The 16208-nt window shown below is 36.2% G+C and overlaps 1 protein-coding gene across 1 annotated transcript in view; it reads right to left on the bottom strand.

Moving 5' to 3' along the window:
- UNC13C (unc-13 homolog C) overlaps nt 1–16208 on the bottom strand; it is a 539874-nt gene that overhangs the window by 235012 nt on the left and 288654 nt on the right. The window contains exons 13-15 of the mRNA XM_073211882.1: nt 13720–13876; nt 3307–3375; nt 1692–1781 (exon numbers count right to left, since the gene is read on the bottom strand). Coding sequence (XP_073067983.1) covers nt 1692–1781; nt 3307–3375; nt 13720–13876 — 316 coding nt within the window. The remainder of the gene's footprint in view (nt 1–1691; nt 1782–3306; nt 3376–13719; nt 13877–16208) is intronic.

Here is a 16208-nt window from a genome sequence, read left to right as displayed (position 1 = left end):
TAGTGGTGGTTATACAACTACACATTTATCAGTACTTAACCAAGCTGTACAATAGAAAGAGGGAACTTTATTGTCTCTTATGAGAAAAGATAATCGGATGAGGAAATTTGTTCAAAAGATAATGGTAGAAAAGAAATTGGAAAGAAAATACAAAGAGGACCGTTTTGAGGAGTATGAGTATTAAAGGAAAAGAAAAATTAGCCCCGAGTAGCTATAGAACAAAGCAGAATCAAGAAATATTTTTAAGACTGGAAAATTAATAGCATGTTTGTTGATGGAGAATATCCAGTAGAGAGGAAATATAATAGTTCAAGCAAGTGGGGAGGATTGTTGGACTGAAGTTTTAGTGCTCAAGAGGAATTGAAATTAATTGCACAAGTGGAAGAGATGTCCTGTTCTAGGAGAACAGACAGCTAATCAACAGTGATGAAAAGAAGAAGGAGTATCTGAACAGGTGCAGGTAAGGAGGTAGAGAGGGTGGGGTGGTGGAAGCATGTGGTCAGAGCTTGAAGAAGCTCCCCAGTCTTTGCTCCTGTTTTTTTCAGTGAAATAGGAAGCAAGGTCATCAACTGGTAGTGAAGGTTGGGGAATAGAAGTTGAAAGTTTGAGATACTGTTTTCTAAACTCTGCAAGGCTGGTGACTGAGGAATGCAGATGCGTGGCACTTGTGCTGGCCCCGCCCTCCCTTCCTCCTATTTCCCTACCCCTTCAGCGTCAATGGCAGGCACTGATTGTCAACTGAGTGAACTTCCCTGTAGCCAGGATGGGGCCTCGCTATCGTTCTATGCACACTACTCCAATAGCTGGTGCCAGTAGACCAGGCTGACATAAATTCTATTTATCCCAGTCACCCAATTTAACTGTGATTTTAAGCCAAATGAATTTTAATTGAACTTTAAAGAATCCAAATGATCATTGATACGGTATGGTTTGTTTTCTGTCTCTCTTCTATTATAAAATACCATGCTTGGTGCTTCTAGTTGAGTACAGTCATGGGCAACTGGAAAGGAAATAATAATTATTTCCATTTTCTTCCATATAGGAATTTTTTGAATAAACATCATAAAACCCTCTTTCAAAGAGTAAAAGTTTTTAGTCTATAGTTTGACAAGTAGCTTTAGGAAAAGAGTTACATGAATTGTATTGCTAGCCAAATTGTGATTAAAGCAGAGGAAATACATCTAAAGATAAAATGCCTGCATAGTATGGTAGATGTTAATTATAATAATGGATTAAATGATCAAATATATTTCTGTGGAGACATTGCCAGGGCTGAAAATGGAAGTTGCCCCAAATTGGGGTAAACTTAAAAAAGTCAGTTAATCTCTCACAATGAAGAAGACATTTACATTAAAATTAAAATAAGAAGTACACTCCACTTCCATTTACCCTTGTTAGGTTTTTGTGTTTTGTGTTTGGTAAGTACATGCCCACTTACTATGGACCTTTGTTTAAAACAGATTTAATTTAAAGTTAAATTTGAGCCAAATGTATCAGAATATCTTGAGTTTAGGATAATCCCTTTTTCAACACACCTTACACAGGTAGAGTCACTTAGCTCAGACAAAGGAACCACAGCTGAATTACTGGGTCAGTGGGACTGAACAGTACTGACCCAGAGAAGGGTAAAAGCAGACTTTACCAGGGAATAGATGCCACATGAAAACACTGACAGAAATAAAATGAGATACCTTCATCCTAAAAAAGGTAATGCTTGTTAGCAGGTCAACAGTTGATTTCAGGTCTTGCAGTCTTTCAGCGTTGCTGGCAGGAAAGTTTTCCTGGTTAATTAGGAAATAGAAAATGGGTAAATTATCAGCATAATGCCTCCAATGGGCAAATAAAGTAAAATTAGTTTTCTGTGAAAGAAATTAGAAAGTAAACCATAAATTTTTAAGAGTATCTGTAGAGTATTCTTACAATATTTTATTGTAAAACATAAAATATCAAGTTTGGAAATAGTCTTAGAAAGCCATACCCTTCTATTTATTCCCACAATGTATTAAAAATATACCAAACAATATAATAGAAGTGATATTATCATATTATTCATGTTTATAAGACAATTTTGCTACTAAAAAGAGGGGAGGACAAAATATTTTCCATAATTTTCTCAAGATGGGTAATTTTTTTTAAAACATACTTTGAGAACTTTTACATTTGCTGTATTTTCTTTTAGTCACAAAGAAACTCTTAAAATTTACAAGAAAACAAAAAAGGATGTACTGCATAGTCTCTAGCCAAAGTATTGTGAATTGCAACAAAAAGTTTCCATTAATGAAATTTGGTGAGAAATGTCATATAAAAATGAGTATGTTCAGAATTTTGAAGGAAAAGAAAGATATTTTTAAGAAAATGTTTGATCTAGAACAATTTTAACATGGAGAAATTTCTTATATTTGCATGCTTTTAGATTAGCTTTTTAAAGAGCAAGGAAAACCACAGTTAACTTAGATTTTCATGAACTCAAGCAGTATTGGGGTGTCTAATTGATGGTGAATGAGGTAGCTTCAAGGCCCTTCATGTTCCCAAATTTCTTTTTCATTAGCTGGTATAACAGTTCACTTCCCATAGAATTGGCCCCAGTTCCAACCTGATAAAGGTGAGTTTGACAAAATTTGGTTTTATAATTTCCAGAAATATGGATATTAAGAAATCCATCAATAAGAGACTAAAACATTAATGCAGGAGAGATACATATATGCAGATAAGGGAAGCTGTTTAGGATAAATAAAGAATGTAATAGTTGTTACTACAGATTTGTAAGTAACTCTTGTACCTAAGTGTTTTCCTAACTAAGACATTCTGCGACTAAAAGCATCTGTGTATTCACCACATGGGTACATAATATATTTATGTGTTTTATCTGGAGGTGAAATATAGAATTGTTGATAATGAAGTATGGGCAGTTTCGAAAAAGCACATTGTCCTGATCTACAAAGAATGAATTAAATCCAGTAAATTCTAGAAGGAATCTCAAAATCTGGGGAAATTATCTCAGTAACAAGGGGTTAGCTTTCAAAATGGGACTGGACCACAATGTTCACTTCAGGTACCTGCTCCACATAAGCCTGCAACAATACTGTGTGTATGTGTGTGGTTGCTTTAATTTTATAATTCTTTTAATAACCATCAGATTGAGTGGCCCTCAGCTAATTCATGATCCTTCTAGTATGGAAGGACCTAAGGTCCCAAGATCAGTATTTTCACTTTTCCATTACATAGTGGGTAATTTTTGCACAGTATGACAGACATGATTTGAGTAAATATAATATTTTACCTTTAGGCAAATACTTTTGTACATACCCTATACTTTGACAGGTCAATCCTCAAAGAGTTATGCAACTGATCCAGGAGTTTTATGAATTTTTCCCTCTGTAAAGCAAACACAAAATAGGAGAATGGAAATAAATGGTCATCTAAATGTAGTCCTCAAACAATTCTATGAGTCATTGTTCCCATTTTATAGAAAGGAAGGTTCGAAGATGCCTATGACTTGTCTAGGATCACAGAGGTGGTATGTGACATAGCAGGGATTCAAATTCAGGTCTTTTTGATTCCATGCTCTTTCCAATAAGCCTCACTGCCTCTCTGTGATGAATGAGAAAGTATCCAGAGAGTTATGCTCTCTAAAAGGAGTCCAGACAACTGAATTGCCACTGCAGTGATTTACAGCAACATGAGTCAGCAAGAGAAAATACAGCCCAGCCTTCTTTCTACCCCCACCACACCACACCACCTCTCCAGAAATAAACTGCAGTTCTAAAAAAATTTCTCCCACCTAAGGAAGTGAGAATAACTGTTGTTTTTGTCAAAAACTATTTCAAACAGCATTTTCCTTTTGGTAACAAGTACAGATTTCATTATCTGAAAGGATCAATTGTCTTTAAAGTAGGTTTATGATTTAGTGCTAAAAAAGAAAAGTAAAAAATATCAGGCAAAAAAATTACTGATGCTTCCTTCTGATGCCGTATCAGTGTTGGACTGACCTCTTCATAAAAGGATTTGAAGTATAAGAATAAGGAGTTTTGCTAATAAGCATAAGGGTGAAGTGTGGACTTAGCCAATTAGGTAAGGTAGAAACATCAAAGTCACAATGCAAACTTTATAGGTAGACAGTCTCATATTCCTAATGAAAAATGAAAAATAATAGGAGGATGGAAGTAAATGACAGTAAAGTTCTCTGTCTGTAAACATCAAATTGCACTTCGGAAGATACTGACAAAAGTGGAAACTTTTCCTAGTAACTTCACGATTTCACGTACAAGGTGAATTTATGACGTATGTAACTATTATCCTTTGAAATCACTGATCTTCATGAGGTGAACTGAAACTTAAAAATTGAATTGTTCCTACACTGAAATTCCAATTTTCTGAATAAACTTCCTTTATCAGGTTAACACATCAGGAAGGAGATTTTGTGTATTGCCTCTCTTAACCCCTGGGGAGGCAGTGAGGGAGCCTGAGAAATGAACCTTTCCTTCCAGAAGCCATCTTGTAAGGCGGGTCAGACCCTCCAGCAAAGCTGCTGAAATATACAGAGGATCTGAATGCCTTAGATTTTTCTCTCCCACTCTCCATCAAGCCTTCCCGGGGGAGGAGGTGACTATGCTATCTTTTGTAATCCCTGTCTCCACCCATGTGGCTCAGTAGCTCTCAATCAAAAGAGAGAAATAAAAAGGAAATAAAAAAATTTAGGCCACAGTAAAGTCAATCATTCAATGACTGTAAAAGTCAGTGTATTCATGTCTTGTCTCTGGATGCTTTGTCTGGTCTCTGAGACTGGTGCGAATCACCAAGACAGCCGGCCTGACCCTGATCAACCATGCTGTGTACACTGGAAACAAGTGTTCTGGTTGTCTGCCTGATGCCCATTCTTTCACTCTTCCTAGTAGAACCTCATGAGACAAATGCATCCATTATGAAATGCCTACCGTCCCAGACCTCTTTTCCTCTAGGAATGGCCATGGAACATGGTTATGGCCAATGAGATACATACAGCATATTAAAGCGGATAGTGCAATTAGCAAATTATGAATGAAATAATATTTGGAAGATTCTAAAAGAGTGCCTGGCAGACAGAGTTTGTTGTATTAGTGTTTGCTATATACTTTTTTATTTTTTATTTTTTATTTTTGCATTTGCTCTTTGTGTCTTTATCCTTTCCCCCCCCCTTAGAATAGATACCAGGAGGTAAAAGAGTCATCCTGTGGCTAGAAAATGAAGAGCTGAACAAATGGTAAGAATGGTGGAGCTGGAAGGAGCCCCCACCCCTCACTCTAGCCCTGTCCACCCACCCTTTCAAAAACTTACAACCCCAGCAGCCCTGAAATCCTTATAACCTCTGGACTTCGGCTGCTTGGAGAAAAAAATCTGAAAGTTGTTTGTTTCATTGAATTTCTGTTTCACACAGAACAGAATTTTGACTGATACAGATCACACATTTGGTCCTCCTCCCTAAGTCTTCAGTGCCCAGCTGGAAAATTTACATTCAAGGGAAACAGAAAACTGTGGGGAAAACTGCCAGGCTTGTTGTCACTAAATCCCAAACAACATCAGATGATGTGAAATTAAAAGTGTGCTGCTGATTGAATTTTCATAAAGGTTCTGTAAGCAGCAGGACAGCTTGAAATTTAATTTTATTTACCATCTTTCTGTTTAACTAGAGTGAGATTGCCTTTGCAAGTACAGAAGAGGCCTATTGTCTGCACGGTGTGATTTGAGGAATAACAAAAGCCTGTGTGATTAAAAATTGTTTCCCCTAAGGGGCAGCATGCCTTAGTATCTGAGACTGCCACATTATTCGGTTATTTGCAAAAGGTTAGAACTATCCACGTCTATTCTTGGGTTCTGTGAGGATGGGTGGGAAGGGAGGGATAAGGAGGTGGGGGGGGAAGAAAGGGGCCATTAAGATTAGCATGTGTAATGTGGGGGGAGGCACGGGGAGGCTGTGCAACACAGAGAAGACAAGTAGTGACTCTACAGCATCTTACTACACTGATGGACAGTGACTGTAATGGTGTTTGCGGGGGGGACTTGGTGAACGGGGGAGTCTAGTAAACATAATGTTCCTCATGTAATTGTAGATTAATGATACCAAAAGCAAAAAAGAAAAAAAGAAAAATGAACAACAACAACAACAAAAGTCTAAAAAAAAAACTACCCATGTCTAACATTTGGGAGGGGCCAAATCAATTATAATAATACTAAGTATAATCCAGCTATAAATAATCAAGGTTTAATTAGTTGATAATAACAACCCTAGACCAGGGATCAGCAAAACTTGATCTGTAAAGAGCCAGGTAGTAAATAGTATCAACTTTGTGGTCTGTCATGACTAGTAAACTCTGACATTGTAGCACAATAGCTCCCATAAACAGTATATAAACAAATGGCCATGGTTGCCTTTCCATAAAATTTTGTTTCTGGACAGCGAAATTCAAATTTCATATAATTTTCATGTGTCATGAAATAATAGTTTTCTTTTGATTTTTTTAACCACTAAAAACATAAAAACTATTTTCAGTTGATGCGCCATACAAACCAGTGCTTGGGCCAGTTTGGGGGCAGAGGGTGATTTTGACAAGGGGAAGGAAGTTGCTCCCTCTCAAGTCCACTTTCAGTAAGCCTTCCCGGGAACTGTGGAGGGAAGAGCTCTCACAAGGGGTGTAAAAAACCTCTGCGTCACCTTCAGCTTCTCTCCTTTCCTTTCCTCCTCAGTGTCTCACAACAATGGCAGGGGTAGTTTAACCTGCAGCCAATGAAGTTTAAGCCTTGGGGGCCTTCACATACTTCAGCTTCCTTGAGAGGAGCCCAAGCCATTTGTTCACAGGATCTTAGGTTTTTGTAAAATTTGCAAGAATAGGATAAAAATTACACTGAACTGTACTAGCAAGTTGTTTTTCCAGATGCAGTAATTCATTAAGAAGATAAATTCATACTAAATGCAGTAATTCATTAAGAAGATAGGAAAGAGTTCAAATAAAGGTAATACATAGGCTATTTTGATAATTTAATGCTAATCATATGAGCATATTGGAAATATTTTTGCATATCTTGCTTTTTTGATATTGATACTGATACCATCAGAGATACCATAAAACTACAAAATGCCAATATAACGAAAGTATCAAAGACAAACTAATTAAAAAATGTCACCAACTCAAAAGAGTTTTTAAGGGGTCATTTCTTAGGCAAACTTGAAAAGCACTGAGATATTTATCATTCACTGACCAAGAAAGCCTTAATATTTTCCCTGGTTTGATTAAACTTTAGACAGGCTTCTCACACTAGGTTCTGACCTCCCTTTTTTATTTTTAGAGCATTTTATTTAGAAAATTTGTAATTGTAAATTCCGTCTTTTCCCCTTTGAGATGTAAGTCTTTTTAAAAGCCTCTTGCCAATTTTACAACCCAAGACTGTCTTCCTCAAGTACTTGGGAATCATGCTTTTGAAATACAATCACCAAAGAAATAGCACCCCTATATCCCAGCCTCTGTGGGAGGGTAGGAGACTAACTTTGATGGGTGTTAATTAGAAAACACAAATGGTCTAATGGCAGAAAAAGATATTTGCAAATTCAAGAATCATTCATTATGTTGGACAAAAGCCACCGATCAAACTTCTCTCTAACATCCTCAGGGTACCTTCCCTCTAGCTTATTCCAGCCCTTAAAGTCCCTTGTCTTTTGTTTCAGTGGAGCTGAGCTCAGAATGAGCTCTGGACTCTCTCCCCTATTGCAGCAGCCTTGAATAAAGTCTTCCATGCCTGTTTAACTTTGTTGGGTGCAATTTTTGCTTTCACATCACTTATGAAAGAAACATAAATGTTTCCCTAAATTTGATGAAAGTCATTAAAATGTATGTGGCATTTCCAGTGAATTGAGAAAGTAAAAGAAACTTTTCTAACATCAATTTTAAAAGTTTAGCCAACTCTGACAAAGGACTGAATTATCTTTTTTTCAATAAAAAATGGTATTTCAGAATTTTTGTCATAAAATGAAAGAATCTGTAGTCAAAAACTTTCAAAAAAGTCTCTTATGTAGGTATGTTATTTAGTTAATTAGTGAAAATATATGTTATTTTTTTGGATTTAATGTTTGTGGAATTATAATATGAAATATCACATAATGAAAAATAAATCATTAGAAATTAATTTTAATTTTATATCAAATGTTCTATTGACAATTTTATAGTTTCCTTTTTAAAGAGAATCTTATCAAATTGCATAAGATTTAGGCTGCACAAAACCTAGGTCCACCTTTGCCCAGGACTAATCATTTGGCAAGTCATTAAAAAACAATCTCCCACATTCATTCTCACCTTTGCCCCATCACTTCACTTCCTCTAAACCATTATCTAGATGCAGCATCGCTTTGCCTTGCCAGGACTAATGCATCAGCCCTCTCACAACTTTCCATCTGTCCCTGCTATGCTTAACACCGGTTGCTGGTTTATCCCTTCCTCCTTTCCTTAGCGTGTCTTCCTGTAGCTCTGAAACTGGAAAACTAAATACCGTATTTCCCAGACTCCTTTGCAGAAACTTTTCTGCAATTAGTTTCTGCCTAGTAGATGCTCATGCACTGCTACATTTGGAAAGCAGACATGAGATGGAAGCCCACTTCTTCCTTCTTGGATTAATTCTGCTGCTCAGGAAAGTCCTGGAGACATTGGTCTGCCAGGCTCTGGTCACTAGCTCTGTGATTTTGAAAAAGGTTGCACTGACAAGAAAAGCAGCTTTCTGATTCCTCACCTTCCTGAGTGTAAGAAGCTCACAGCTACTCTTGGAAACCATACTTCAGTGGGCATTAAAGAACCTCAACAATTTAATGGCAACCCATAAACACAACCTCCTTCTATACTTCTATATTTTATTCTATCTTCCCTACTCAGTAGGCAGGCTACCTTACACATACTTCTCTGAACTTAATTTGCATCTTTATTTCTCCTCATCTTTACACAAATATCTTCCCAGACCTAAGGTAGTTTCCCTACTACTTCTTGGGCTTTGAAAAATACTACTTCTCCCTAAAAGACCTGTTCCTATTGTCAAGCTTCCATGAATCCCTGAAAAGAATTAATCATTTGCTCCTCTTCAATCTCAAAGCACACTTAAAAGTATAAATTCCTTTGATGTTTATCACATTTTGGGAGTGATTTATGGTTATGCTATATACAGTCATGGGACTATCCAATTAGAGTATAAACCCCAGAGAGTAAAGGTCAACATTTATTTTTCAGTCCCTCTACTACCTGCCATGGTGCCTTACATGAGGTATCTCAAAAATATGTATTGAATGAACAAGTGGCTAAATAAAAGAACATATGTAATTGCAAAGAAGCATTTACTAGTATATTCGTTTTTGCCCAGCACTGGCTGTGTCAAAGAAGGTATATAAACTCAGGGGAAAAGTTGAGCCATATGATATCAATTGAACTAACAATTTATTTTCTATCTGTTCCTTAGGATAACTCACTAAGTTAATTATCTAAAGACTTTTCTTTGAAGTTGAAATATTGACCCCCACCTCAAGGAGTGTATCTCCTTTCAAATGCTTGACCTCAACATCCAGGGAGACATTTTCCCAATAAAGTTCTTTGATTTTCTTGACTCCACAGAACATGTACACTCAACGGTGTGCTGCTAAACTGTCTCTCCAAAAGAAAAAAGCCTTGGATTTTAGTGTTTGCTGATTTCCATGATATAATTACTCTCAGTATTTCCAGTTTCAAGGATGGCTGTGTTCAACAAACAGCATGATATACTCCTGAAAATTCAGCAATCTAAAGTACACTCTTTTACACTTAATTTTCAACAGTTTACTCCCAGAGCTACATCTTGGACCTGAGACTTCCCCCAGAAAATCTGTATTGAAATGTATGAGGTCAAAATCCTTTGTCTCTGTCTCTCTTTCTTGTGGTGCCATTTATCAAATCTAGACCCCATGGTGAATCACTTCATCTTTTCTCTTGACAGCATCATCTATATATTAACTTCCTCACCTTTCCAAAATTCTGCAAAATTTCAACCTAGAGTCAGTCTAACCATCTGCTGTATGTTACTACATCGGTATCAAAATGCTGAGAAAATCTCACAGCCACATCAATTGTCTTGACAACAAATCTATGCCTCCCAATATCACATGAGACTTTCTGCTTTACTAGGAATTCCTCTTACATGGCCTTGAAATATTCCTCTTATATCCTCTCCAGTAGCTTATCCAAATCTTTACTAACCTTCTTTACCCATGTGTCTATTATAGCCTTCATCTTGTAGATAAACATTCTTTGCCCTTATAGACAACTGTAGAGAAGATAGGGAAATAAGGTATGACTTTCCCAACTTCTCACTCCTAAATAAAAAGCTTGGTGTTCTCTGCAAGAACTCTCACCTATTTCCTTAGATTTCAGAACAGAACATGTCCTTTATTATTCCTAAGAATGTCACTCCTTCTCTCCTCTTAACCACACTTTCTTTCTCCTCTGTAATGTTACTATACCATTTATTCTATTTCTGATAAATTTGCAACTTCACCTTTGCAGCTAGTTCCTTTCCTAACAATCTATAAACATGTTTAAGCATATCTTATTAAATAAAAAGTCCCCACCCAACCAGACAGTAAAAATCTTTTTCATAGGCAAAACTTTCTCACTTTAGACCAGTTTCTATTTTATCATTCTTATTCAAGTTCCTTAGCAGAACAGACTATATTTCCTCATCCGCTTTTGCTCTTTTATTCACACTTTTAATTATAAAATTAGTAATCAGAAAATGTTAACAGAAAAGTTTAAAGATGGATAGAAAACAAAGCAACAAAATATTAGCTATAATCCTACCAAGTGGTTGCACCATTGGAATTATGAAGCATTTCTCTCCAGTACTATTTGTAAACTGTGTGTGTGCACACGTGTGCACATGTGTGCAAACATGTTTCCAATGTTGGAATTAGATTGTATATACAGTTTTGTATATTTTTTAATGTATCATTATACCATGGATCTTGGTAAATTTTATGAGCTTTTCTTTAAAAACTTGATTTTTAATAACTACAGTGTATTTTAGTGAATAAGTAGGCCCTAATTTAAAGAACTATTCATCTATGCCATTCACCAAAGAACCATATGAAATCAGGCTTCAGCCTCAACTCTCTCACTAAGCAGTCACCTCCTGATTGCTAAAACAGTGGGCTCCTTTCTTTCCCCATCTTCCTTGAAAATTTTGTGATAGTTGACAATGTTATGTAACTCCTCTTTTCTTAAAGTATCATAATGCCTTTCATCACACCACATTTTTATTATCATTTTCATCTAATTTCTATAACCATTTTCCTCAGCAAACTTTGCTTGTCTCTCCTCTCGACACCCAGTGGATCTGTCCTTTCCATTTTAATCCAAACCATGACTTCAAATAACACTTGTACACAAAAGCCTGAATTTGTGAGTGTAACAGCTTTCTAATTTGTTTTATAATCCTCATAGGTAAGAAAGTTTTCCACTGGTTCATTTTTTGGAAAATCAAAGTGTATGGGTTCAATCTTTGAGAAAATAATGGAGGACCAATATAATGATGTTTCTGAGTCACAATTGACAGTATTAGCTTCAAAACTCAGGTGAATAAGAACTTCAGATCCTAAATTGGAGGTGGGAGATATAATACTTAGATCTATTTGATCAGATAGCATTATTTTCAATACGTAGAGAAATATAATCAAATTTACATTCTACATCATCAATTTGTCAAAATGTAGTTTGAATAAAAAGTTCTTTTTTTGACCCCCTGCTACAATAAGTTATTTGATTTACAAAATGAAGTTTGTTATAACCATGTTGCCATGAAACACTGAAAAGTCCTAAAATCAAGTGGGTTTCCCTTCTCTGGGTCTGTATGAAATAAAGCAGAATGCTGTGTCATTTTTCTCCAGGTAGCTTTTATGGTGGATAATAATCATATAAACACATCTTCTTTCTCAGAGGTAGGAAGGCTCAGTGTTCCACAAGGTTGGCTTATTTTCTCCAATGTACCCCAGCAGAATATTAAAAGCAAAACAATTTCATAACACTGAATGCTTTATGTTATGGGTAAAATCCCAAGACAGTGGATACTGTCACCAAAAGGAGGTTTTTTATAACAAAACTGTTCTATGATCTGATATTGGTTATAATAGTATCTTGAGAGGAAATGTTCTTTGGTCTCAGCTCTTATAACAGTCAATCTAAGAAAAGTAGTTAATGGAATATTATTTATACTGGAGGAAAGGCAGGAGAGAGAAAATCTTCATACCATGTATTTATAGAACACTTCAAACTTTTACAAACTGGCTTATCATCTTTTACCTTATTTGATTTTCATCTTAAACTTGAGAGACATGCTAGAGAAATCATTGTTGACAACATTGAGCAGATTGGGAAACTGAGGCTTGAATAACTGAACTGAGTCGCTAAATTTGAAAACTCCAACTCTATAACTCCTGATCCAGATAGTGATTTCTTCTACTAGGATTTGTTTTGTCTTTTTCATTAAATAACCATTACTTTTTCCTTTGATTCATTTCAGCTCATCTCACATACCTCATATGCATTTTCTTCAGATGAAAAGGACAAGAAAAGAGTAAAAGTAAGAGCAATTTTTTTACTGGCTTTATACCCTTTTATTCCCTGGGTTTCCTTTGTTTCTACCCTACACACATACTCCAAAATTTAATTTCTAACAGCATAATCAATAACAAAAGTTTATTCAGTGAACTAATATGGAAAAAATGCAGTGGGAAAAGTAACTAGTGTGTCATAGAAATCATTTTCCTATAATGGATGTTATTTTCCTCCACAAAAAACACAAAAGTGTGAATGAAAATACCTGTCTCCCAGGGTTACTGAAGAGAGTTGTTGCCTTTTCAGTTTTCCTGACCAAACCTTGGGAATCTTTCTAGGAATCTGCCTTTCCTTTACTGTCCATCTTTCTAAAGATACCAAGTGCTGTTGATTCTATGCCCTGAAAAGCCCCAGAATTTGTCCTTTCTTCTCCATCTTCACTAATTCTTAGTTTAGATCTTCACCACTTTACTGGGATTACTGTCGGTTTATATTCTATTTCCAGTCTTGTCAGTTTCAATTTAATTATGCTTGTAGACAAGATCCAGTGACAGGTGCAACAGAGAAGTATTTCAGAATTCTCAGGATCCCTGCATTTCTACATTTCAGTGCTTTCTTGATACATTTGAATACTTCAGGTGGACAGTCTTAATAAGGTACAGATAGTTCCCTCAGCCATACCTACTATTTTTTTCTTATAAGATATGCAATTATTCCTCAACAGAAGTAGGAGACAATAGGAAGTACAAGTGGAGCCTAAAAGCTCCAGAGAAGTCAACCAAACCGCTTACCAGGAACAGTATCTGAAACGGTGAATCCCAAATTGGTGCACATGGAGAATTTCCTACAAAATCCCAGTACTTGCTCACAAAATGTATGTTTCCCCTCCCCCGGAAAAGGTTGTTTCAGATATGGAGATTTAATCTAATAAAGATACCTACTGACTGCCATATAAAGTTATTTCACTGACTATGTTTAAATGAACTTTTAGCTTTAGCCTGTTATATACTAAGAGATCTTAAGATGTCCATTCTGCATTAAGATTTCAAGAATATCTGGAATCCAAAGCCCCTTGAAAATGGAAATTCCCACAGGCAACTAGGAATTTTAAAGTTAAAAAAATAGTACTTACACCAAAGTTGGTAGCAGCAAATCGATCTGAGGCAGAAACCTGTACATTGGTTGAAATAGTTGTATGAGCATAGAAAGCATTTATATTCGCCAGCAAGGTGCTCATGACAGCAGGGACCCCAGGGCACATGTATTTGGATGACAGACATGAAAAGTGCCTGCAAGACAAAAACGTTAAGTACTTTTAAAACAGATCAAATTAATTCACATAACAGTATGTCCTCTAACATCAGCAATGAAATAATTCCTCAACTACATTTATGAAAAGAAAAACCTCCACAATCTCTTAATTGAAAGAGAAAGCAATATCAGCCTTTTAAAAATTTCTCATTCACAAATGTGAAGTGGCTTAATTAGGATGTGATTTGCCACAGGGAGATGTGCATCATTCTTCCCAAATGTTAGAGTGTGGTGTGTGCACAAAAGTGCAATTCCCAGTGGAATCTAGCATGGTTGGAGAGCAGTAACACAGGAGTCTCCCTTCTCCAGTAACTACATCCCTGCTTATTGCAGTTCCTGAAATGATATATTCCAGCCAGAATATTTTTTATACCTGTATTCCTCTCACAGTGATTAAGTAAGCAAGAGGCCCTTTCACTGCATGTTGATTAAACAAGTGAACTTATTAACATCTTATTTGAGTCCAGTTTGTGAGCTTTTGCCATAGAGGAATTATCTTCCATAAGCAGTTCTGTTTACCAAGCATCTTGGTAAATAAAGGATTTAATTAGGCAAACAGATGAACAAGTGAGGATACGTTTAATTATGCCAGCTTTATGATTAAAGACCATTTCTTTTAAACCTTGAATAATAGTATCATTTACAAACATCAGAAATATCAAGTGTTAAGTTCCCTTAAGAAACCCTGTTTCATCTGAACTATAACTAAAGGCTTGCAAATTGAAAGCATAGCTTGAGATAAAAGTGAAAAGATACAACACTCAGGGAGGAAGGGAATTTTCAGTACATCACCTGACCCAATTTCCTATCATGTCTTCATAATATATCCTCCATCTAGGTAGCTCTGAATTTTGCATTACTGAACACAAATACGTAATGTACATACATAATAATGCCCTGAGTGGCAACTCAAAATAAATGAATGGTGGTCTTGGAAATGGATAATGGCTTCTATTAGATTTTAGCCGGGCCACTCACCTAGCTTGTCATGATACTAGCTAATAAAAGTAAATTAAAGTTGTAATCATGGATCTTTGAGGATCACAAATAACAATGTATGCCATGAGAGTTACATGATTTATACAAATTAACCCCAGGAATTAGATTATCACTGACTGCTTCTTTAAATAAAAGATAGATGTTCTGACATTATTATATACTAAATTAATTAGAATTAATACCTATTAAGAATACCACAAATTTCATAATATAAATGGACCTTGAGGGTATTATGCTAAGTGATATAAGTCAGAGAAAGATAAATGGAAGTACGATTTCACTTTTATGTGGAACCTAAAAAACAAAACAAATGAACAAACAAAATAGAAACAGACTCATAAGTACAGAGAACTGGTGGTTGCCATAAAGGAGGCAGGTGGGGAGATGGACAACATAGGTGAAGGGGATAAAGAGGTATAAACTTCCAATTACAAAATAAATAAGTCAAGGGAATGAAAAGTACAGCGTAGAAAATATACCATAAATGATATAAAGATACAAAAATAAAAATTAAAAGAAACTAATACTATGCTTATCACATCTTTTTTTTCCCCAATTATTCACAAATAATAGACCCAAGTCAGAGGTGATGGATGTCTGAACTAGGGAAGCAGCTGTAGAGATAGAAAGGGGGAATGGATCTGAAAAATACTGAGAGAGGAGAAACTGTCAGGGCTTGGTGACTGATGAGTGAGAGATAGGGAAGAGAAATCGTTAAGTCCCAAGGTTTTATTTGTGCTGTCTGGGTGAATGGTGTTTCTGCCCAAAAGGAGAAAGGAATTATAAGGCGGGGACTGTATATTCAGTTAAGTTTGAGCTTATAGTGCTTGTAGAGCTTCCATCTAGGAATGTTCATCAGGTTATTGGAAACCTGGACTGGACATTAGATTTGGGGTCATGAGCATGTAGGAAGGAGTCAGTCACAACCATGAGAAAAGGTAAGATCATCCAGGGAGATTATGTAGAATGAAAAGAGAAGCATCAGGGAATAGAACCTGGGAAACACCAAAATATAGGGGACTAGTGGAAGAAAAAATGTAAATTTTATGACTAGAACAAATGAGAAAACAGAGGTAGAAGTAAAGCCAGGACATTGTCAAGGAAACCATGGGAATAGGAGGCTTGAAGGGTGAAGGGTAACTGATGCTGGTAAATGCAGTAAAAGAGCTTCTAAGGCCAGAAAAGAGACTATGGGACTTGACAAACATTACTGTGACCTTAACAAGACAGTGTTAGTGGAGGGACAGGAACCTACACGGAGGGGAAATAGGATGGAAATTGAGGAGGTGCCAAGGGACAACCAAGGTAACA

The sequence above is a fragment of the Manis javanica genome, chromosome 8 (genome assembly GCF_040802235.1).
Source record: "Manis javanica isolate MJ-LG chromosome 8, MJ_LKY, whole genome shotgun sequence".
NCBI classification, from domain to species: domain Eukaryota; kingdom Metazoa; phylum Chordata; class Mammalia; order Pholidota; family Manidae; genus Manis; species Manis javanica.
Note: the sequence above shows the minus strand (reverse complement) of the source record. Positions and strands in the feature narration are given on the sequence as shown.